The sequence below is a fragment of the Choloepus didactylus genome, chromosome 7, assembly GCF_015220235.1.
Source record: "Choloepus didactylus isolate mChoDid1 chromosome 7, mChoDid1.pri, whole genome shotgun sequence".
NCBI lineage: Eukaryota > Metazoa > Chordata > Mammalia > Pilosa > Megalonychidae > Choloepus > Choloepus didactylus.
The window spans coordinates 5,603,776-5,627,122 of record NC_051313.1 but is presented as its reverse complement, the minus strand read 5'-3'; the positions used below and the strand labels follow the sequence as shown (position 1 = coordinate 5,627,122).

Below are 23,347 nucleotides of genomic sequence, written 5' to 3'. Positions count from 1 at the left end.
GTGACATTGTAGAGTTAGTAGACTTTCAGTGAGTGTAAATGTTCTTGAGATTCCTCATTTGTTATTTATATGATCATAGAAAGGTTAAGTTAAATACATTTGTTCAGGAAGTTGCAGATGTGTATGATTGCTACAGTTCTGAGATGTTACAGGGCACACAGGTAGACAATTATACTTTAGTTTAAATAAAAGCTAAGCAATATTGATTGGTGGCTGGTGAGCCACCTTGATATTGGCACCAATAATCAGTTGCCTTTATTTTTTTTTTTTTTTTTTTTTGATTAATGACGAGTTAGTTTTTCAGAGTCAGTCAGATAAGCTTAACGCAGCAAATGAACAAAAGCAGTTCTTTCCAGTCTTGGCTGCTTTCTGAAATCTGTACCATTAACTTGATTCTGTAGCCTTATTGTCTAAGTACCTGTCATGTTTTTTTTGTTTGGTTTTGTTTTGTTTTATTTTGTAGGCTGACTTGGATACTTTACTGTAGTAATGATAGGTCACAAGAGCATTCCATTCAATTATCTTATGTTTATTTCTGCAAACGTATGTGCAAACATATTAATTTTCTGTAAAAATAGTCATTATAATCATTATTCTCCTTTTTTGATTAGTCCATCACTTCTTTGGAGGGGCAGGGTCTGTGGCAATTAGTAACACTTCCTTAACTTTGGTTGCCTTTCTTTTGTCATCCATGCAGGTTTAAACATTTTTAGTAAGATATAATTATTATTTATGACAATGGCATTTCATTGTTCAAAGACAAAGCTTACCTAGTCTTGAACAGTACAGGGTTATATATAATAGGTTTCCATAAACATGCCTGATAAGTTCCTGCTTACACTCAAAAGTCACCATTGGGCTGTTAGGTTTACATTCTTTATTTTTCTGTCTCTCGTCAAGGGTGTTTTTCCACTTCGATTACTGTTTCTCTCTGGAAGCCCTGTTTCCTTCGTTGTCCCAACTGCCTGATGCACTGTAGGGCGTCATTGTCCTAAATGTCATTGGCTCCCCTGGTCATTGTGGGAACCAAAAGAACAAAAAACGGGCCACCACTCTTTTCTAGCTCCCCAAGCGAGTAGTGTTGCAGCCCTTTAGCAAGCATTGTCTAAGTGCACATGCTCAGTATAGACAGGTTGGCATGTGTTGGAAAGAATGAGGAAGGAAGCACACGATGGCCCACTCAAAATCACCACTCTTGGTACTTTGCCATATTTCCATTCAGTTTCCTTTGGTGAGGATCAGTTTCTTGAAGTAATTAAAATTAAAAATTAAATTAGAAGAGCTAAGATGGTGGCATGGAGAGGAGTGGAAGACTGTTAGTACCCGCCTGGAACAATCCATAAATGACCAAAAAACTAGTAAATAACCTGGAATAACTGCGGGGAGACAAATGTGACTGTCCACTCATCATCCACCAACCTGAATTGGGAGGAATGCCCGAGATCGCAGCATAAAATCTGTAAGTAAAAACCACGGACCTGCACTGAGAGCCGAGAGCCAAGAGCCCCTCCCTCACGGAAGCCTCACGGTGCTAGAGAGCAGCACTCTCTCAGCCACGCTCCAACTAGGGTTTTAATGTTAACTGCTCAATATTGACAGCAAATCCTCAACAAGCAGACAGAGGCTTTTGGTGACAACTGACCTTGGGAGAGTCGGGGGACATATCTGTCTCAGGACGGGGAGCCAAGAGGATTAGGTGCTATCTCTGGCTGACGGGTGAATCTGGGAGCTTTTCTGTCCCTTTCTTTCTCTGTGGAGAAAACCTCAGCCATTTTTAGCCCACAGCACTTTGCAGTAAAGACAGCATCAGCCATTTTAAAATCAAAACACTTTGATCAGCAGAGTCAGAGAAACAAAGAACTTATTGATATGCAGATGACCTTTCTGGAAGGGGCATAGCTTCCCAAGAGGAAAGGGAGGGGCCCAGCTCTACTGCCCACCTTTCCGGAACCAGACCCCAAAGCCTGGGGGAGGAGAGCCACAGGCCACACCCTCTTACACCAGCCAATGACAGGCTGACAGGTGCACCTGCCAGGCAGAAAAGCACAGGTGTGTCAGCCCTCTAAAAAAAAACCATCAGGGAAACTGGATAATGAATATTTCTTCCTTCTGTGACCTGAGCCTGTTCTCGTCTGGGAAAACCTGATTGGGGTGGCCTAGGAGGTCAGATGCCTAGACAACAGAAAACTACAACCTACACTAAGAAAAACGAAGCTATGGCCCAGTCAAAGGAACAAACATACACTTCAGCTGAGATACAGGAATTTAAACAACTAGTGCTAAATCAATTCAAAAAGTTTAGAGAATATTTCACAAAAGAGATGGAGGCTGTAAAGAAAACACTGGGCATACATAAGGAAGAAATCGAAAGTTCAAAAAAACAGCTAGTAGCATCAATGAGAATGAAAGGCACAACACAAGAGATGAAAGACACAATGGAAACATACAAAAGCAGATCTCAAGAGGCAGAAGAAAACACTTAAGAACTGGAGAACAAAACACCTGAAAGCCTACATGCAAAGGAGCAAATGGAGAAAAGAATGAAAAAATATTAGCCACATCTCTGGGAACTTAAGGATGAAACAAAGTACAAGAATGTGCGTATCATTGGTGTCCCAGAAGGAGAAGAGAAGGGAAAAGGGGCAGAGGCAATAGTAGAGGAAATAATGAAAATTTCTCATCTCTTATGAAAGACATAAAATTACAGATCCAAGAAGTACAGCGTACTCCAAACAGAATAGATCTGAATAGGCCTACGCCAAGACTCTTAATTATCAGATTATCAAACGTCAAAGACAAAGAGAGAATCCTGAAAGCAGCAAGAGAAAAGCAATCCATCACATACAAAGGAAGCTTAATAAGACTGTGGATCTCTCAGCAGAAACCATGGAGGCAAGAAGGAAGTGATACATTTAAGATACTGAAAGAGAAAAACTGCCAACCAAGAATCCTATATCCAGCAAAGCTGTCCTTCTAGTATGAGGGAGAGCTCAAAATATTTTCCGACAAACAGACAATGAGAGACTTTGTGAACAAGACACCCGCCCTACAGTAAATACTAAAGGGAGCACTACAGAGTGGTAAGAGAAGACAGGAGTGCATGGTTTGGTACACATTTTGGGGAGATGGTAGCACAGCAATGTAAGTACACTGAACAAAGATAACTATGAATATGGTTGAGAGAGGAAGGTTGGGAGCATGTGAGACACCAGAAGAAAGGAGGAAAGATAAGAATGGGACTGTGTAACTTGGTGAAATCTAGAGTGTTCAACATTTGTGATAAAATGTACAAATATGTTCTTTTATAAGGTAGAACAAGCAAATGTCAACCTTGCAAGGTGTTAAAAATGGGGAGACATTGGGGGAGGGATGCAATCATCGTAAACTAGAGACTGTAACTAACAGAATCACTGTATTATGCTTCCTTTAATGTAACAAAGGCAATATACCAAGGTGAATGCAGATAAGAGGGGGTGGTAGAGGAGGCATGTTAGACACTTGACACTGTTGGTGTTGTCTGACTCTTTACTTTGATTTAAGGTTACTTCTGCTACTTCCTAGCTGTCATTTTTTTCCTCTTTCTTTTGCCTCTCTACCTTCTTTGACTCTCCCTCCTGCCTTGTGGAAGAAATGTAGATGCCCTTATGTAGATAGTGGTGAAGGTGGTGAACACATAAATATGTGACCGTACAGAGAACCATCGATTGTTTATTTAGGATGGAATGTATGGTGTGTGAAAAAAACCATCTTTAAAAAAACAAATGGGTTGATGACAAAACCTCAAGGGCAATATACTGAGTGAAATAAGCCAGACACATAAGGACACATATTGCAGGGTCTCACTGATAAGAACTGATTATAATATGTAAACTCATAGACATGAAATATAAGTTACCAAAATACAGGACGAGGCTTAAGAATGGGGAGCAGGTGCTTAGTATGAGAAGAATGTTCAACTAGGATGAACTTAAATGTTTGGAAATGAACAGAGGTGTTGGTAGCAGATGTCAGAATAACTAACAGTGCTGAATGTTGCATGAATGAGGTGGAAAGGGGAAGCTCAGAGTCATATATGTCACCAGAAGGAAAATTGGAGGTCAAAAGATGGGAATGTATAAAACTGAATCCTATGGTGGGCAATGTCCATGATTAAATGTACAAATATTAGAAATCTCTTCCATGAACCATAACAAATGTATGACAATACAACTAGAAGTTAATAATAGAGGGGCATATAGGGAAGAAATATATACCTATTGCAAACTATATACTACAGTTAGTAGTATTTCAACATTCTTTCATAAACAGTAACAAATGTACTATACCAACACTATGTGTCAACAATTGAGGGGGGTTGGTTAGGAATATGGGAGGATTCAAGTTTCCTTTTTTTTTTCTTTTATTATTTTTTTTCTTTTTTCATCTTTCACTTTATTTCTTGTCTGGAGTAATGAAAAGGTTCCAAAAATTAAGTGCAGTGATGGATGCACAGCTGTATGAGGGTACCAGGGGCAACTGATTGTACACTTTGGATCTTTGGATAATTGAATGGTACCTGAACAATCCCAATAAAAATTAAAAAGAAAAAAAAATGCAGTGCTGACTGAAGAACATGAAGAAAGTAGGTGTCGATTGTTGCCTGGGTATCTGAAGTGAATAGTTTGGATGAAGAACTAACTATATTCTTGGGTACACAATTCAGTTGTCTTTTGATGTCGGCTAAGAAAGTGTTCAGAGAAACCTGTTTTTTTATAATGGGTCAGGTAGACATAAACTAGATCATTTTTGAGGGTAACTGTTGCTTCTCTTTTTTAAACCTCTTACTTGAAAATAACTTTACTCTTTAGTTTGCATTTCTTCTTTGAAATACTAAAGCTGTGGTTAGGAGTTGGGAGGGAGGAGGTATGTAATTCATTCTGGATCCTGACCTTCCGACACTTTTTCCATCTTTTAAAATATATGTGATGAAACTATCAAACTACAACCCAGAACCCATGAATCTTGAAGATGATTGTATAAAAATGTAGCTTATGAGGGGTGACAATGTGATTGGGAAAGCCATATGGACCGCACTCCCCTTTGTCTAGTTTGTGGATGGATGAGTAGAAAAATGGGGGAAGGAAACAAACAAACAAACAGAGGCACCCAGTGTTCTTTTTTACTTTAATTGACCTTTTTCACTTTAATTATTATTCTTGTTATTTTTGTGTGTGTGGTAATGAAGGTGTCAGGGATTGATTTTGGGGATAAATGCACAACTGTGTAATGGTACTGTGAACAGTCGAATGTACGATTTGTTTTGTATGGCTGCATAGTATGTGAATATATCTCAAAAAAATGAATTAAAAAATAAATTAAAAATTTTAAATCATATTTTCTATCATTATTCTGTAAATTCAGATGTTCCTTAGTTTCCTGGGGCTTTAGTTTCTTCTTTGGAATAAAGAAGGATTGGATCATTAAGTTTCATACTGGATTAGAAATCCTCTTAGTCTATGATGATTGCAAATTGATTAAACAGCCACCATATGAAAAGAAGAAATACAGGACTTTTTAATGTAGTAGTCCAATTTATTAGAATTTGCCTAAAGGAGGTAATAACACAAGTATAAAAAAAATACTCAAATTATTAGCAGTTTTTTCTTTTTTTTTAATAATAGAGAAAATTGAAATGCTCCTAAATTGCCCATCAATATGGGTAAGTTCAGGTCTATTATGGTGCATACATAGAATGCAGTATTGTGTAACCACGAAAATGATGCAGGGCCATCTTTATTACAGGAGAAGATGCCCACAGCGTACTATGAAAGAGGAGAATGCAGTTACATGGTCCCGTATATGTAAAATTTGTGGGTTTATGTACATGTATAAAATGATACCTTCTTGGAAACAAGGTGTGGTAACTTTGGAGCCAACTCTTGGAGTCACATCCCAGCCAACACTTACTGGCTGTTTGATGTTGGACAAGTTTGCCTCGTTTCTAACTTCCGTTTCTTCATTTTTAAAATGGGGATAATAGTGAGATTTACTTCATAGAGTTGAACTTTTTGGTGGATTTATTGATTTTTCCACTTTTCAATGCTTAGAAAAGTGAGTGGCCCAGGACAAATCCTAACTGGAGGTTAGCTGTTAGGAACATTATTACTGTGTCTGTTGAGGGGATCTTGGCATAATTTGTGTTTTCTATTTTATCCTTTTCTGAAATGATTGATGTTTTTACAGTAAACTTGTACATGGGACAAGAGAAATTCTGACTCAGGCACTGAAAACGTAGACGGAAAATGTGGGGTATGTTAGGTTGGAACCTATAGAAGTAGATACATACAAATGTACGTTTTCCACTCTTGATTTTGTTGAAGTCACCATTCAAGTCATCTAAACCCATGTTTTCCTTATGGGAATATTTCAGATTACAAATTCAGTTTCTTTAATAGATGTAGAGCTTTGAGATTTTGTTTCTTCTTGAGGCTGTTTGATGGTTTGTATCATTCAAGGAATCTGTTCATTTCAACCAAGTTGTTAAAGTTAGGGGCACAGAATTGTTTGGGGTATTCCCTTTAAATTAGCCTTTTAATATCTAGAGAATCTCCCTTCCTTTATTTCTGGTATTGGTGTTACATGCCTGCCTTTTTCTTTCCCTTGAATATATCTAGCTATATGTTTATCGATTTATCAATCTTTTTTAAAAAAAGCGTCTTTTGGTTTCATTGATTTTCTCTATTATTTTCCCATGTTCTCTTTCATTGATTTTTGTTCTTTATTATTTCCATCCTTTTACTAATCTTGGGTTTTATTTACTCTTCCTTTTCTAAATTATTAGAGTGAAACATGGTTACTGATTTTTCCAAAATAAACATTTAAAGCTACAAATTTCTCTCTGAGCACTGCTTTCTTTAGCTGTATCATATGAATTTTGATATGTTTTTAATTCATTTAAAACTTTTCTTTTCCTTCGTGATTTTTTTCTTTGACCCATTGGTTATTGGTTATTTAGAAGTGTATTGTTTAAATTGCTAAATATTTGGAGTGTCCCTAACTACTTTTCTTTTTTGTGGCTTCTAGTTTAATTATGGCCAGAGAACATACTTAGCATGATAACCTTGTTTTATAAATTTATCAAGACTACTTCTGTAAATCGGAACATGGTCATTTTTTGGTAAATGTTCCCTGTGCACTTTAAAAGAATGAGTGCTCTGCTGTTGGGTGACATGCTATAAGTGTCAGTTGGGTCAAGATGGTTGATTATGTGGCTCAAATCTTTTGATTCTCTGTCTACTTGTTCTATCAAACATTGAGAGAAAAGTGTTGAAACTTCCATTTTGTGCATAATTTTGTTTCTCATATCAGCTCTGTCAGTTATATTTTGAAAATTTGTGTTTGGGTTAATAGGCATTTAGGACTTACATGCCGAACTGATAAACTGACACCTGTAACATTATGAAATGTCCCATTTTATCCTTTTGATTATTTTTCCTACCCTGAAGTTTACTTGGTTTGATATTAATTATGACTAATATATTATCATAAATATTGATGGTATTGATTGTAATGTTTCTTATGATTACTGTTTGCATTGGTGTCTTTTTCTATTTTAGCCTATATGTGCCTTATAGTTAAAATAAGTCTTGTAGACGGAGTTTAATTGGTCTTACTTTTTTATCCAGTGTTAACAACCTCCATCTTTTAATTATTGTTTAAATCATGTATATTTAATGGAATTGTTAATGTAAGTTTCAGTCTGCCATCTTGCTTAAGTTTGTTTCATCCATTCTTTGTTTCTTCTTTTTCTTCCTTTTTTATTACTGGAGTAATTTTAAGGATTCCATTGTATCTCCACTAATGGCTTATTAGATATTACTGTTTATTTTTATTTTTTTAGTGGTTGCTCTGGTATTTACAATAGCTTATCAGAGTCTTTTGCCATATAATATACCATCTCACATACAGTGTAAGAATTTTACTTGCATTTGCTCTCTCCTGTCCTTTGGCCTTAGCTGTCATACATTTTATTTACATATATGCTATAAACCCCATCATACATTGTTATTATTAACCATCTGTTCTGTTTTAAAGAAATTTGTTAAATGATAAAATAAAAATTTTTAATATTTTCCCACAAAATTACCATTTTCAGCACTCTTTATTTTGTTATATAGATCCAAGTTTTTAATCTGGTATCATTTTCCTTCCTCTTGAAGAACTTTATCATTTCTTATAGTGCCAGCTTATTTGCCAGTTAAATTCTTTCAGCTACTGTTTTTCTGGGGGGAAAAATGTTTATTTTGCCATTATTTTTGAAAGATAATTTTTCTGGGTGTAAATAATTTGATTTCTTCTTTTTTTCTTCTTTCTTTCAGAACTTTCTTGCCATACTCCCCGTTCTTTTTCTGGGACACCAATTACACCTTTGTTAGGGTATTCAATATTTCCCTGCACCTCACTGAGACTAATTTTTTGTCCTCCTTGCTTTATTTGGGTAGTTTCTATTGATATGTCCTCAAGTTCACTTGTCTTTTCTTCTGTAGTGTCTAAGCTACTATTTATTCTGTCCATTGAAGGTTTTCATTTCAGATACTGCATTTTTCTACTTAGAAGTACCATTTTAGTTACTTTGTGTATATTCCTTTCTCGTTTTCTTTATCGTTTCCTTACTTCATAATCGTTTCTTAGTATTTTAATGTCATCGTATGCTATTTCCATTGTTTGTCATTGTTTGGTCTGTTTAAGCTGCCAACTTGTTTTCTTCTGATTGTGGGTCACATTTTCTTGCTTCTTGGCATATGTAGTATGTTTTTATTGATTTGTGGACATTGTGAATTTTATGTTCTTGAGTACTTGAATTGTGTGGTCTTTGAAGGTATTTGAGCTGGCCAGTGATTGAGTTCAGTGTGATGCTTTTGCACCTTTATTTTTTAAGTGATTTTATGGCAGGTCTGGAGAAACCTTTGCTGTGGGGGCAGGTTAGCCTTGTCCCTCAAAGCCTGTCCCCTTTGGTGTCTCTACCAGGTGTCCCAGGTGAGCCTTCAGACTCTTCCTCTGCCTGTTGGAACCTGGGTGCATCCCAGCCCTGTGTAGATTCCTGGGACTCTTTTCTGCATAGCCCCCTCCTCTTTAGAAGGCTGCCCCCAGCTTCCTGCTGCCTCAGCCTTCCAGACTCCAATCTGTTTTCTCAATTCAGTTTCGGGGTCCCTTCTTTGCTCCCAGCTGGGCTGATTTCCTGTCAACTCATTTGTTTCGCCCAGACATCATCATGGTCTCCCACTGTCTGTTTCCAGTGTCTGAGGACTCATTTCATGTTTTGTCCAGTGTTTTAGTTGTTTACAGTCAGCCTAAATGGAGTCGAGATTACTCCATCACAGCCAGAAGTAGAATCTTGGTCTCCTTTGAAGACTCAGACTGTCAGACACCTGGCGTCTGCGCTGTGTCAGCGCCGTACCCGTATCCAGATCCCAGTGAACACTTGCTTATTCTGTGGAGAGTGAAAATCCAGGATATTCTTACTTTATTTTTTGGTTTTCATTACATTTTACAGTTTTAGCAGGAATTCAGGAATAGCTAGCTTTTCTTTAAAATTGCTATATTATGACAGGAGCTCTAAAAATGTTTGTTTAATGAGTGGATGAGTGTGTAAGTACCCTTTATTAGTAGATATTCATTTTCTCCCCCGAACTGTGTACACAAATTGCTTTTGTATATTTGGAAAGTAGTAAAATATATTCAGTGTATTATGGTGGTGATGGTAGCCCAACACTGTGAGTGTAATTAATAGCACTAAATTACATATATGAATGTGATTAAAGGGGAAATTTTAAGTTGCATGTATATTTCTAGAATAAAAATTAAATTAAAAGGAAAAACAGGACTGTACAACAGTGAACCGTATTGTAAATGATCAACTATAATTAATAGTACAATTGTAAAAATGTTCTTTCGTGAATTATAACAAATGTACTACACTAATGCAAGGCGTTAATAGGGTGGTATATTGGGAAAATAAATAAGTAATACACCCTAATGCAAACTATGGACCATAGTTAATAGTAGAATTACAATATGCTTTCGTCCATTAAAACAAAGGCACCACACTAATGCAAAGAGTTGATAATTGGGGGTGGGGGGTGGGGTTAGGGTATAAAGGGGAAGTCTGTATTTTCTGCATGAGTTTTCTGTAAACCCACAACTTCTCTAATAAAACAAAATTAGTAAATATATATATGTCCAGTATAAAAGCTATATAATGTAATTTAATTCCTAAATCAGAAGGCCCTCTACAAAGGAGAATACTGAATAACAGTTGTTTACACTATACTATTTATGAAGAGAGTAATCAATTCAATTCTATTTTTTGGAATGAAATATTCTTTTTAAAATATTTTTTATTAGAGAAATTTTAGGTTTACAGAAAAGTAATGCAGAAGGATACAGAGTTCCCAAATACCCCCCTCACACACAGGTTTCCTTATTATTAACAGTGTATTAGTGTGGTACATTTGTTACAGTTGATGAAAGAATATTATTACAGTTATGCTTTTAATATAGTTTACATTAGGGTTCACTGTGTTGTACAGTTCTATGTTTTCTTTTTTAATTTTTATTTTAGTAGCATATCTAACCTAAAATTTCCCCCTTGTAATCACATTCACATATATAATTCAGTGCTGTTAATTATATTCACAATGTTGTGCTACCATCACCACCATCCATTACTAAAACTTTTCCATCACCCCAAATAGAAATTCTCTAACAATTAAGCATTAACTCCCCATTCCCTACCCTCACCACAGCCACTGGTAACCTGTAACTAGTTGCTGACTATGAATTTGCTTAGTCTAGTAGAGTAATGGATTCTGTTCTGTTCATTGGAATAAAATCTTCTACTGATTCTACCACATTTATTTAATCAATTGAAGAATCACTCCTCAGAATTGCTTTTATATATATTTTTTCTGTATGCTTATTAGATTGGATTAGTGAATTAAATATAGAAAAATCTATATAATTGGTATGAAAGGTTTCAACTTTCAGAATTTTTTTTTTTTAAATCTGTTGCTGTGAACTACATTGCAAAAACTTGTGTTATGACAGTTATACATTTGAGTAAGTCCATTTCAGGAGTAATACTGGTTATTTCTTTAAATCAAAGCTGTGTCTGAGAGTATCAGTAATAAAGTTAGGTTTTGCAGATCAAAAGCTTGCTGCAAAATATTGTACATCATGGCACAGTCTTTATGTTTTGTAATTAGTTACTGTAATGTAATAACATTCTCTTATTTTGGGAATTTATTTGCAACAAGATTGTTCTCTTTTTCCCTCACTCCAGGCTTAGATTTCTGGCAACCCTGCTTGCACTGTTTGAAAATACTTTGAGCCTAAGAGAACTGTTGAAGAATTGGAATCTGATGCTATGAAAAGCCCAGGGCTTCACTAGTCATATTTTATAGTAGGAATGATGCGCCAACAAATTGAGGCTAGGAGGAGTAAAATTATTTTCCTAAAGTTGTACAATTAGATTTGTACTGAATTCCAGCCCATTTCTCTTTCCACAATGCATCTTTGCCACTACTTTCAAATCTGTAAGGAGGGGACCTCATTAAATAATACATGGGCTTTTTAAAAAAACCTACTTAATATTATAAAGCATGTTAATTTAGGATCAGTATAATTTAAAATTATTATTTATTCTACAAATGTTTATTGAGTATGTACTGTGGCCTGAAGATTCACTAGTGAAGCAAACAGAAGAGTTTCTGGTCTTATAAAGCTTACATTACTTCGCATTCCAAAATACTGAGCTGTAATTATTCAACTTCAGTTTTAATAATCTCTTACAAATTTGAAATGGAAAACTGCTGAGCCACCTGTGTAGTGTCTATAAGTGCGGTGCCCAGTTCTATCTTTTATTTACCCTATTTTGGGTGTTTATTTTGTGCATTTCATATTTTTATATTTCTCATAGTTAGCAAGAATGTGTTAGTATGTTCATGTTCAGCTTTTATGGAACTTTGAATTACACATACCTTCAGGATAAGTGAACGTTTGTCTCCTAAATGCCTCACATCAAATTAAAGTCGGGTAGGAAAGCATTTAATCCTTCTGCAAATATACTTCATTACTCATCATCAAATAATATTTATTCATAAAAATAAACACATTTCCTTGATGAAATAACGCCAATGTATTTTCTTATAGATGATTTTAGCTACAAGTTTCTGTTTTAACAAGTAGTTTTCCATATTAGACATCAATTTTTCATCGTACTGCTGCTGCCACAATGAATTGCTTGTCTTTTGCAGAGTTCTGTATGAAAGGGGCCCTTTATTCTATCTTTTATGGCAAAAAGGCCTTTCAGTGTACTTCTTAATTTTCATAAATGGATCTAAGCTCTTTTCACTTCAATTAATATTGGAGAATGTATCCTGGGATACATTTTCTGTATTAAGAATCACAAACCAAAAGATACTCAGAGAGAAATATAAAAGCCGGGCCAATTTTTATCCTAAATTTTTCCAATTCTGAGATGATCAAGTTTTTCAGTTGCAGGTGTTACTACATAATCATGTCTTTGCAAAGACTAAACACGTGTATAGGCCAAGAAGAAAAAAGTGCACGTAGGCCAAACCAAAAATATGTATTATCATTACACTAAACTTCATGTATCACCCAGCTGTATGGTGGTTAACTTTTAAAGGACAAGAGTTGATATTTGTTTATATTTGGGTTATGGGCAGGATGGTAATGATTGTGGTGATAGTGAATTAGGAATAATTTGACTTTTGCACTGAAGGGTAGATATATGCACACCCCCACATGCATATATATCCATTTTTATTGTAAGCAATATAGACGAAGTTAAGATTAACAAAGTAGAAATTGAGAATTAAACTTTTTGCTTAAGAATAAATCACTTTTGCATGGTAATACAAAAGTGGTAAATTACTCTACATGTCTGCTTAATGGTTATATCCCAGATGAAGGCCACAGAAGCCAGTGGGAACCTAGAAATTAACTTCACTTCTTCATTATATGAGCTATCCCCTGTGCTGGTTTGCATTTATCTCCCAAATGGACCTACTCAGTACCTGAGACCATGTATGATGGTGGGGCGCACATTGCCCTCATGCTGTGGGGAGACAAGGCCTGCTGGGGAGGGAAGCCGTACCCCACCCCCGCCCATTATCATGTTGCCACCTTGGCCCATATGTGGAAATAGTGATAGACCGACGCGTACAGCGTCTTCTATGGCTGTGCGTTTTGGTGGGGTTGTTGAATTAAGACTGAAGTACGCAGGAAAAGTCATTTGGGCCACTGGGAAAGCAAGAATTAGGCCCCTTTGAGGTTGATAATCATGACATTGGTAGTGATAGCCATCTCTTGGTGGCCTCACCTCAGCTGCTTGGGACAGGCATGGAGGAGGGGGACATGCAGATGTGGGCACAGAGGAGAAGGGTATCATGTGAGTGTGGCGGGCACGGAGGAGGGGTGGCATGTGAGCGTGGCGGGCACGGAGGAGGGGGTGTCATGTGAGTGTGGCGGGCACGGAGGAGGGGTGGCATGTGAGCGTGGCGGGCATGGAGGAGGGGGTGGCATGTGAGTGTGGCGGGCACGGAGGAGGGGGTGTCATGTGAGTGTGGCGGGCACAGAGGAGGGGGTGTCGTGTGAGTGGCAGGCACGGAGGAGGGGGTGGCATGTGAACGAGGCAGGCATGGAGGAGGGGGTGGCATGTGAGTGATGGGCACAGAGGAGGGGGTGGCATGTGAGCGTGGTGAGTATGGAGGAGGGGGTGGCATGTGAGCATGGTGAGTATGGAGGAGGGGGTGGCATGTGAACGAGGTGGGCATGGAGAAGGGGGTGGCATGTGAACGTGGTGGGCATGGAGGAGGGGGTGGCACGTGAGCGTGGTGAGTATGGAGGAGGGGGTAGCACATGAGTGAGGCAGGCATGGAGGAGGAGGTGTCACGTGAGCGTGGTGAGTATGGAGGAGGGGTAGCACATGAGCGAGGCGGGCATGGAGGAGGAGGTGTCACGTGAGTGCAGTAGGATGAGAGTTTTACGTAATATGTGCTTTTGCCAGAAGGATGCAATAAAGATTTGGGGGTAAAAGCAGATTGGGCAGTAATGGTCTCGAAAAATATGCTGTAGGATCAAAGCTGCTTGCAGAGGGCAGTAAACAGAGAGAGGGTGGGCATGGAGGCCAGCGAGCTGGAAGCGCAGCCGAATGGTGGGAGAGAAGGAGCATGTGATTGGGAAGCAGGTTTGGTTCCTGATCTGAAGGAGAGCGATGTGAGATGGTGGTTTACTTATGGACTGACAGTGTCTTTAAAGCAGATATGATTATTGGAGGTTGGGACGGTTAAGAATTGAGAATATGGTGCTGTTTGTCAGTAGCATTAGATTTGGTTGCTTATCACAGAATATCCCAAACAGCAATGGGAAAAGAAAATAAGGGTTGACCTCTCCGTGTGGAAACAAAGTCTCGTGTTGGCGGTGCCCAGTGCCAGCTTCATGCGGTCGTCAGGCCCAGCCAGCGCACGGTTTCCGTGTCCAGGGTTGCCTCCCGGTACAAGAAGACTACGAGCGTTTTTTTATTCCAGGCAGCCAGGAGAAGGGAAAGGGGCAGGAATCTCTTCGCCCCTTTGAAGGAGACTTCCAGAATTCTCCCTGGAATTTCTGGTTGCACGATATTAGGCTCAGTTTTGTGGCTGGTTTATGCCTTGAGGAGTGCTGGGCCCCAGCGAGAGGTTCTTGGTTAGGAGGGTTATTCATGTGAGCAATGTCTTCTTAAAGATGATGGAAGGACCCTGTACGCTAGCTTCATCTCCAGTGTTTGTATTAAGTTTTTATAAAGAATGTGTTTCTTTTTATTTGTTTACCTAGACATTATTAATACAGTTCTTCAAAAGCCTCAACACTAGTCTCTCCTCTATCCTAGCACATATCCTGTATTTTACCCGTATCTCTTATCTGGCCCATGGCTGGGGCCCTTGTACTAAATGTCGTAGTTATCTGAATGCCTTGACTGCCAATTAAATTGTAAGTCCCTCTTACGGTTTAGGACCTAGTCCCTTTTTATGAGCATAAGGCCCCAAGAGAAGGCCCTACTTGATAAAGATTCGTTATCATCAACATGGTTCTCTTGTATTCTTTGCATAATATTTTTTTATTCTTTTCTATAGATTTGTAAATAAAATTAATAGTAAATCAGAATTGTTTTATTTCTAAATTTGCTTAAATTTTAAATTGCATGTTAAGCAAAACTTTTAAATATTGAGGTATAGAAAAGGATGTTTATAAATGAAATAGTTCAGTCATCTTATTTTTTTCTTCTTTGTAGGTCGTTTATATGCCGTGCAAACTGGAATGAAGATTGATAGTAAAACTCCTGAATGTCGTACGTTTTTATCAAAACTAATGGATCAGTTAGAAGCTGTAAGTTAAACACTGAACATTTATTTTTGGATTAATGTTCAAGGTGCTGTTTTATTTCATGGGGGGGGGGTGGTGTTCTTTCCTTGGCAGCCACCAGCAGTGTCAGTGCAGCTGAGGAAAATGTAGACGTGTGTTTTTTTATTATTCACACCCTACCTCTGGGCGAGACATGAGCATAAATTAAAGTAGGTCAAAATATTTTTGCATAAACCCCGGTGTCTTCTCCCACATTGTAGGTGGCCTTTGAATCATCCCTCCCTCGTAAGTGGCCAGTCTTCTCTCACTTCCCCTCCTGTAGTTATCACATGGACTTAGGATAAAGAGATGGGCTCCTTGCTCAGCTGAAGGACAAGTGAAGCCACTTGCTGGTCCCCTCTCTCCCAGGCTTGGTCCCAGCAGATCTTCTTCTAGCCCCTCCCCACCCCACCCCCTTCTGGCAGGACCTTGGGGGAGGGGGGTCAGGCCCTTCTGGGACCCTGATGGGACTGCCCGGGCCACTCTGGGGTGTGGGAGCCTCAGGAGGGCTGGGCCAGCCCAGGGGGTCCACAGGTGCCTCCCACCCCAGCCGTCCCTGGTTTCTCTTCTTCCTTAAAGTTCACCTCCTCCAAGGCTACGGACAGTCACAGGTAATAGCTGTGGCTTCTTTTTATTTGCTTATTTGGTTATGTGACCTGCTCAGGAGAGTTAGAAACGTAAGGATTTGTTCGGCCAGTTTCATTGTCTTGTTTAAAGGGACAAAATTCAGACATGTTAAAACTCAGAACATTTGTACTGGTCACCCCAGAGCCTTTACGATATAGATGTTGGGAAACTTATTCAGGTCACAGCCAAGAGACCTTGGCTGCTGGCTGGACCCTGCCATCCCCTCTGTCACCCACCTGGGGGCTCGGCCGCACCCCTGGGGGCACCTGCCAGCGCTTGGGCCTGCCTGCCCTTCCCCTTCTCACAGGGCCTCTGTGGGGAGGAGCGGAGTTTGGTGGAAAATCCCATATAAAAGGACTAATTTGCAGTTTATTGTTACCTAAAACAAATAACAAGTAGGGTAAGTGTGTTTCCTAGTGCAGGCACATCTGCATGTGCTATAGCATTTACGTGACTGTGTTAAAATCTTAAGTATGTTATGATTTTGCTGCCAGGTGTTTTGTGCTCAAGATGAAATTGCATACTCCCAGTAAAATGTTTCTAGAATTAAGTCTTTCTTAACAAATGATTTCTCACTGTGGATACAGTAAACTAGAGTTATCTGTGGGCTTTTTCATTAAATTCCTTAAATTCCAATATTAAATCACTCTGGATCTTAAATTATTCTTGTAATAATGAGAGTGCTATTTACTGACTTTCTGAGAAATCCTGAGGCTATTTCTGTCTGTCTTTCTTTTTACTCTATAAGAAAAGCTGCTTTTAAACAGTAGACCTGTTTAAAGTGCTCAGATCTTACATGCCAGACGTTTTATTCTAATGAGACAGTAAAAAATAAGAACTTACTTAGGATTATGTATACTTGAGCATACATCTCTGTGTATCAAAATCAACTTTGTATCTTATTTTATTTTAGCTTAAGAAATATTTGGGTGATAATGAAGCTATTACTCAAGATATAGTTGGGTCTGCCCATTTGGAGAATTATGCTTTGAAAATGTTTTTGTATGCAGACAACGAAGACCGTGCAGGGCGGTTTCACAAGTAAGTAAAAAAAGAGGAGTAAGTTGCATTATCCAATTTCTGTTGAATACTTTCTGACTTCCTAATTAATGATTTGGATGTATTTTTTGCAAAATTATTTGTAGACCTTCAGAACGATTTTGAGTGAACAAGTGCAAAACCCTCTCATTTTAGAGAAATTGACTAAGAGGAAAAATACCCCAATTTTTTTTCTCAGTAAATATAACCTGTTCATTTAAAAAAATCCCCCAAGCTCAACAATTAATTCAAATGAGTTGTCATTATTCAAGCAATATTTAAATACAAAGATATGTATTATGCTTCAGTATGGAATCAGAAAATACTCTAAGTACATTTTCTAAAATAAAAAAGCATGTAATGAAAATGACTATAATGTGTTTACCTAAATGTGGATGTTGTTAACTTTTTTCCAGGATCAGATTAGAAAAGGAGTTCCATTGTGTTCTTGAAATCTGATTTTATTTTTAAAAATTAATTTCAGAATGCTTTTTTGAACTTTGGAATATTTTTCTTAAAGCTATATGATTGATTCTACATTTTAATGTTTTCCATTTAAATGAGACCACCTCTCTTTTCTCTTCCAGAAACATGATCAAGTCCTTTTATACTGCGAGTCTCTTAATAGATGTCATAACAGTGTTTGGAGAACTCACTGAAGAAGTGAGTACATTCTTTACTGTCTTATTGGTTGAAGTAACCTTGCTGTCTGCCACTTTTGTTGTTGCATTGTTTGTTTAGAATGGCGCGTCAACCAGAAATTTGACCAAGACACAAATGTAGTTTTAGATTTTTCTAGTGGCCACATTTAAAGACATAAAACAACTGGTGAGATTATTTTTAATAGTGTATTTTACTTTTGTACTAGGCTCTTTAATTCAGTGTGTAGCTTGCACACTGTGTGTGCGGCTGCAGTATCAGAAGGCAGAGGTGTGAAGTATGAGTTTCACTGTTCAGATGTGGACAGTCCTGAACACTGTTAAATTTCTGCTCTGTCATTTGATAAACACAGTAGAGGAAGAGGATTTTCAGGACTGTTTTTCCCTACTTGCTTTCCAGACAGTATTATTGTTTATGGTTTGTTTCTGTTGTAAAACACACGTGGACTTGGTCGTTTACAATAAAATATATCTGTTTTATCAGTTGGGTTCTCTCAACAACTCTGTCGGGTAAGGAAGATGCATATTCACCCTGTCCATGAGGCTGCACACAGACAGGTGCTGGGAGTCAGTGTCTTCATCCCCATTAGCACGGAAAACTGTTTTCTGAGAGGGCAGAAATTAACAGATAGCGAGAGCAAGCAAGCAAGCCGCACAGGACACCGAGGCAGGCACGCTGGGCTGGTGATTCACACATCTTGTAGAGCGTTGCTTTCTGTGATAGGACATCTTCAGAACTGTGAGCGGGTCACAGTGAAGTTCTGAACAACCCAAGTACGATCTGTGTATGTGGTATTTGTATTCCTGTAAAACAACGGATGTCAAAACTGGACAGAAAGTTCTTTATGCCTGTATGTGAAGTGAAGTTTATCTCTGGGCTTGATGATGCTCAGCAGGTTCTCACCAACATGAAATCATGCAGGATGTTTCGAAGCTGGGCGGAATGAGGGACGATTTTGTATAGTGGGCCACTGTCCCTTCTACTGTAAGACATGAAGCACCGCTGGCCCGGCCACCGTGCTGGAGCATTCCGTCATTGGGATGGCCAGAAACCACCCCTGATCTTTTCAGGTACCCTGTGGGCAAGGGACAGGCCCTCTGGGAACACTGCCCAGGCGAGCTGGAGGCCAAGGTGAGCCTGGCGCTTCCCACCAGGTCCCCGTTTGCCTTTCCAGAGGCCTTGTCCATCTGCTCTTTATTTCCCTTTCCACCCGCATATCCCGCTTTTGTTGATCAGGGTTTTCTTCCCGTTCTACTATGAATCTCTGCACTGGATAGTTGAGGTTACAGGGGTGATTTAGACATGACCTGGTAGAAAGCTTTGCGTAGTTCAGTAGGAAGAGGAGAATAGTGAGAATTCAGATCATAAAGGTGAGTTATAAGCCAGATCAGGGAAGGCCTGGAATCTTAGATTATGGAGGTTTTGAATAAAGAACTAGTGTAAGGAACTATGCTTTGGGGTGCTCAGTGTGTTGGGAATCTGTAGACTCCTGGGTGAGGGGCACTGGGGTCCACTTGGCACAGGGTCCAGTTAATGATTCCTGTAGAAGGAAGGTGAGAGGGGGGACATGTGCAAGGCGGGCTGGTTTTGTTTTGAGGAAATATAATATGTTCAGTCTTGGATTTTAAAATTTGAAGTGCAGCATGTCATCTAAAACATTTACCAGAAACCCCTTAGAAATAGATGGTTGAGGAATCAGCAAAATGGAGGTGATGGGTGAAGTTATGGAATCAGGCAAACCCTTGGGTATTGAGTGAGAGAAAGGATAGCGGGGAATGTATCCTAGGCAAGCAGAAGAAGGGAGGAGAGGATGGAAAGTGAAGCTCTCAGAGCTGGTGAGGAGAAGGCGGAGGGGCAAATGTGGATGCCACATCCCCTGGGGGCCCCTTGCCTTCCTCGTTCTCTGGCCTAGGAGAGGCTGCTTTTGCTCGTGGGTCTCAGATGCAAACACGGTCCTTTGAAGTCATGACTAACAATGAGGCACTGAGACAGTAGGTAAAGTGTTAGATATAAGAGAAAGAACATTTCTAGAAGTCCTTAGTGAGTACTGGGGTTTTTTTTCACTGAAGGGACACATCAGCACACCTGCACACCATGAGTGTGCAGTTCCCCACATTTCAGAAGAAACCTTGAGATGTACGTCTAGGTGTCTAAACAGAGAACAGCATCCTTACTATCTGAACATAGGAGCTCGGGCAGAGACTCTCCAGTGAGGTAAGTGTGAGGGCTTCCGGAGGGCTTGGAGGTGTGCCTCGAGGCCAAGGGCACTAAAGAACACAGAGAGCATGAGCTTCAGAGGGACATTTTCACAAAACATTGGCACTCTTTTTTTCCCTGTCTCACCTTCCCCCACTCCCATGCCCTTCTCCCTTGTGCTGGCACTAGAATCAAGAAGGAGACAGCATGGATTTTGGTCATTAAAGAATTCCAAGTATCTGCAGGGGGCTGGAAGGGTATGGAGGGAAGAAATCAGATATCCCAAGGCCAGAGTAGAAGGTGCCCCCCTGTGCGGCTAGTTGGGGTGAGGTTTATTCTCGGGCTGTCATGTGCGTCCTGCTTGTGCCGATGGGAAAAGGTGTGTCGCACAATTAATGTGGGATGTGTTGGTGCTTTTTGCTGACTCACGCATGTTTGTGGTGATGTGCAGGGTTTGTACTAGAAGCAGGAGTTGTGTGGATCAAAATTTAGAATTTGCCTGGGAGACAGTACTGCCGTTTCTCATCCCATAACCAATACATGCAGCAATCTTATCCTTGCATGGCTGTTGAACTGACTGTTGACCAGGAACTGATGTTGACTCGTTATACAGTAATGTCAGCCAGCAAGGAAGGCGAAATAAATCCTGGGGAGGCAGGCCCACACCGTTAGCACAGGCCCCGGCCAAGCAGTTCGATCAGCCTCGTTCCAAATCCTCTTTTCTCTCATTTCTAATACTGTATTTGTTCCATCATTTTCAGTCATAGAAATGACACCTTCCCAGTTATTACTGACATGTAGGTTTCTCAAAACTGATGGTTTAAAATGTCAAACGATTCTAAGTAAGCCCCCATGAGTGGAGTAGGGAGGCGTTAGGAATGAGCTGATCTTGCCAGCCTTATGGGTGTGTTGAGCAAGGTACCGAGGTGCACCATCCCTCTCCCAGGCCCTCCCTGCGGTAGGGCTGAGAACATCTAAGTGGGTATTTACTTGCTGTTTAAGCTCTATGTATGCCTAAAGCAAGATGCAGACTATTGCAACATGCCTTATTTAAAAAGCTATTTAAAAGATTATAGATGTTTTAAAAACCATGGCTATAAACTGGTGACTTCCAAACTTTTAGCAGTTGTAACATCCCTTCCTTTCCCCTTCCTCCTTAGTTTCCTCCTGTACTTTGTGAATATAGCAGAGACAGGGAGAAGTGGGGGGAGAATGAGTTTGAAGATTTCAGGTAGGCAGATGATTTTTTTTTTTTTTTTTGATCTATACTCTCCTGTAGCTATATGTCAGGACTTGCTATACCCTGTTTGTTCATTTGTAAAGAAAATATAGTTGTGTTCCTAAAGTTTTTTAAAATTAAAAAATAAAGTTTTAGAAAGTTGACATCTATCTCATCAGCTGTAAAATTTTATTCTAATAACAAGGAGTCAGTGGTTGTACAAGGGACTGTCTGAGGTTCTCTGCAGCTCTGCAAGTGTATGATTATAAGCATGAGAGAAGGGATGGGAAAGGAGAATAAAAAACAAAATGGAAATGCGGACTTATTTTAAAAAAACACAGGGTAGGAGAAGCAAAAATAGTTTTAGATTAGAAACTGCCAAAGAAAGGGTGGAAAAGAAATGAACTACATGAGCTTTATAAAGGATAATGAAAAGTAGAACCTTTGAAATTGGCGACAGTGAGGAGGGGTGTTTCCGGCAGGAGCCCGGCATGTAGGGCAGTAAGCTTGGGGGTGGGCAACCCAAACACCTTCCAGAAGCCTTCGACATGGTATTTATGTATAAGGGTTTTGAGTCTTCCAGAAACAGATCAATAATTTTTGTAATTTCATTTCTAGCTCTTTGCAGCCACTGTTCACAGGCGACTTACTGCAATTTACCTGATGGTTTTAATTTTTCTTCCTGTTTTGGGTTCTTTGGCCCTGCAGCCCTCTGCCTCTATCACTGTTTTTTGAAGTTCCTATGGAATTTCCTGTTTCCTGGCATTGCAAGTCCAGACCCCTGATTGATTTTCAGGCCTTCTGGAATGCACTGCCACAGGAGAACCAGTCCTGTTCCATGTTTTTCAGATCAGACTGCCCACCGTGCTTGCAGGTTTCACCTTTGGGACTTTGTGTTTCCATCATGCTTCTCTGAGTCTCAGCTTCTCTTCACGTCTTGGCCCAAGTGTTGTCTCTCACTAAAGCTTTCCCACGTTATTCCTGCCCCTGTATGGATTCTCTCGACTCCACCTTTAGGCTCACCTGAGTGAGCATCGCTCTGTGAAGGTAGTGGCTGGTCTTCCTGTCTTCCATTTTGGAATGAATTAGGTGCAAGCCCTTGAGGCCAGGCTTTTGTTCTGCTTTGACATCAAGTGCAGATTCACACACTGAGAACAGCTTGGCATAAACACGTGGCCGATGGGTTCGTATTTCAGAAGTTACTCTGGTTAGCTTTCCATTTTTCTCTGTACAGATGGAAATAATGTGCAGACTTGTTTAAATAGAACTTCCTTTATAACTCTTCTAAAAAAATAATACATCTCATTTACTCATAGCATTTTTCTTGGTCAGTTGCCTGATTTTTTTTTCCTTTTAATGTTATGTCGTTACTCATAGTTGTGTAAAACTAAATAAAGTCTCTATTTTCTTTAGTCTTCAACTGCTTTTTAAAATATCTGCCACTCTTCTGTTTCTCAGCTCTCCATTCTCTGGTTTAGGTATTTAACTCTTTTCACTGTGCCTCCTGTGATGCTACTCAGCATTTAATTTAATTTACTGTCATGTAGCTTCTAGCATTCTTAGCTCTTTTGGAATCAGTGACCCAGGTTTAGGTATAGAGTCACCAGAGTATATAGGGAAGTCCTTAAATATATATTTAAACATAAATATTTTATTTTCTTACTATAGCTTCTTATATGATGATCAATGTGGACAATTATTTTGATTGGCTTCCTTTTATTGTATTTAGGTTTATTTTACTACTAGTAGTGTTTGAGGAGTACATACCATCTTACCTTTTTTACCTTCAATCTTTGACTTATTTTTATTACTGCTTATTTATGAAGGATATGAAAATTTCAGGTAAAAGATAATACTCTTCTCATCTATGGAGTTTCTACTAATTTTGTGGGAAATGAAGATGATATGCTTTCCTGCCTCCAAGGAATGTGTTTTCTAACTTGGAAAGAGAAGTAAAATAACCAACTCTGAGGGTGGGTGTGTGTCAATGAGAAGGTACAGGGAAGGGTTCCTTTGTGTTTCCTACGCCTGGCACCATGCGTAGGGATTGTAGATGCATCTTACTTCACCTTTCACAACTCTGAGTTAGCGTTGAGAACACTGAGGTCAGGAAACTGTATCACCACCTTGTCTCATGTGAGAAGATGATGGCACCCAGGGCTGTAT

At 39.3% G+C, this 23,347-nt stretch overlaps 1 protein-coding gene across 8 annotated transcripts in view; it reads left to right on the top strand.

Annotated features, from left to right (window-relative positions):
- Positions 1-23,347, top strand: part of VTA1 (vesicle trafficking 1) — a 94,911-nt gene that overhangs the window by 22,739 nt on the left and 48,825 nt on the right. For all 8 annotated transcript variants that reach the window (XM_037842932.1, XM_037842935.1, XM_037842933.1 and 5 more), the window contains exons 2-4: positions 15,332-15,426; positions 16,982-17,109; positions 17,694-17,769. In XM_037842932.1, the coding sequence (XP_037698860.1) occupies positions 15,332-15,426; positions 16,982-17,109; positions 17,694-17,769 (299 nt within the window). The remainder of the gene's footprint in view (positions 1-15,331; positions 15,427-16,981; positions 17,110-17,693; positions 17,770-23,347) is intronic.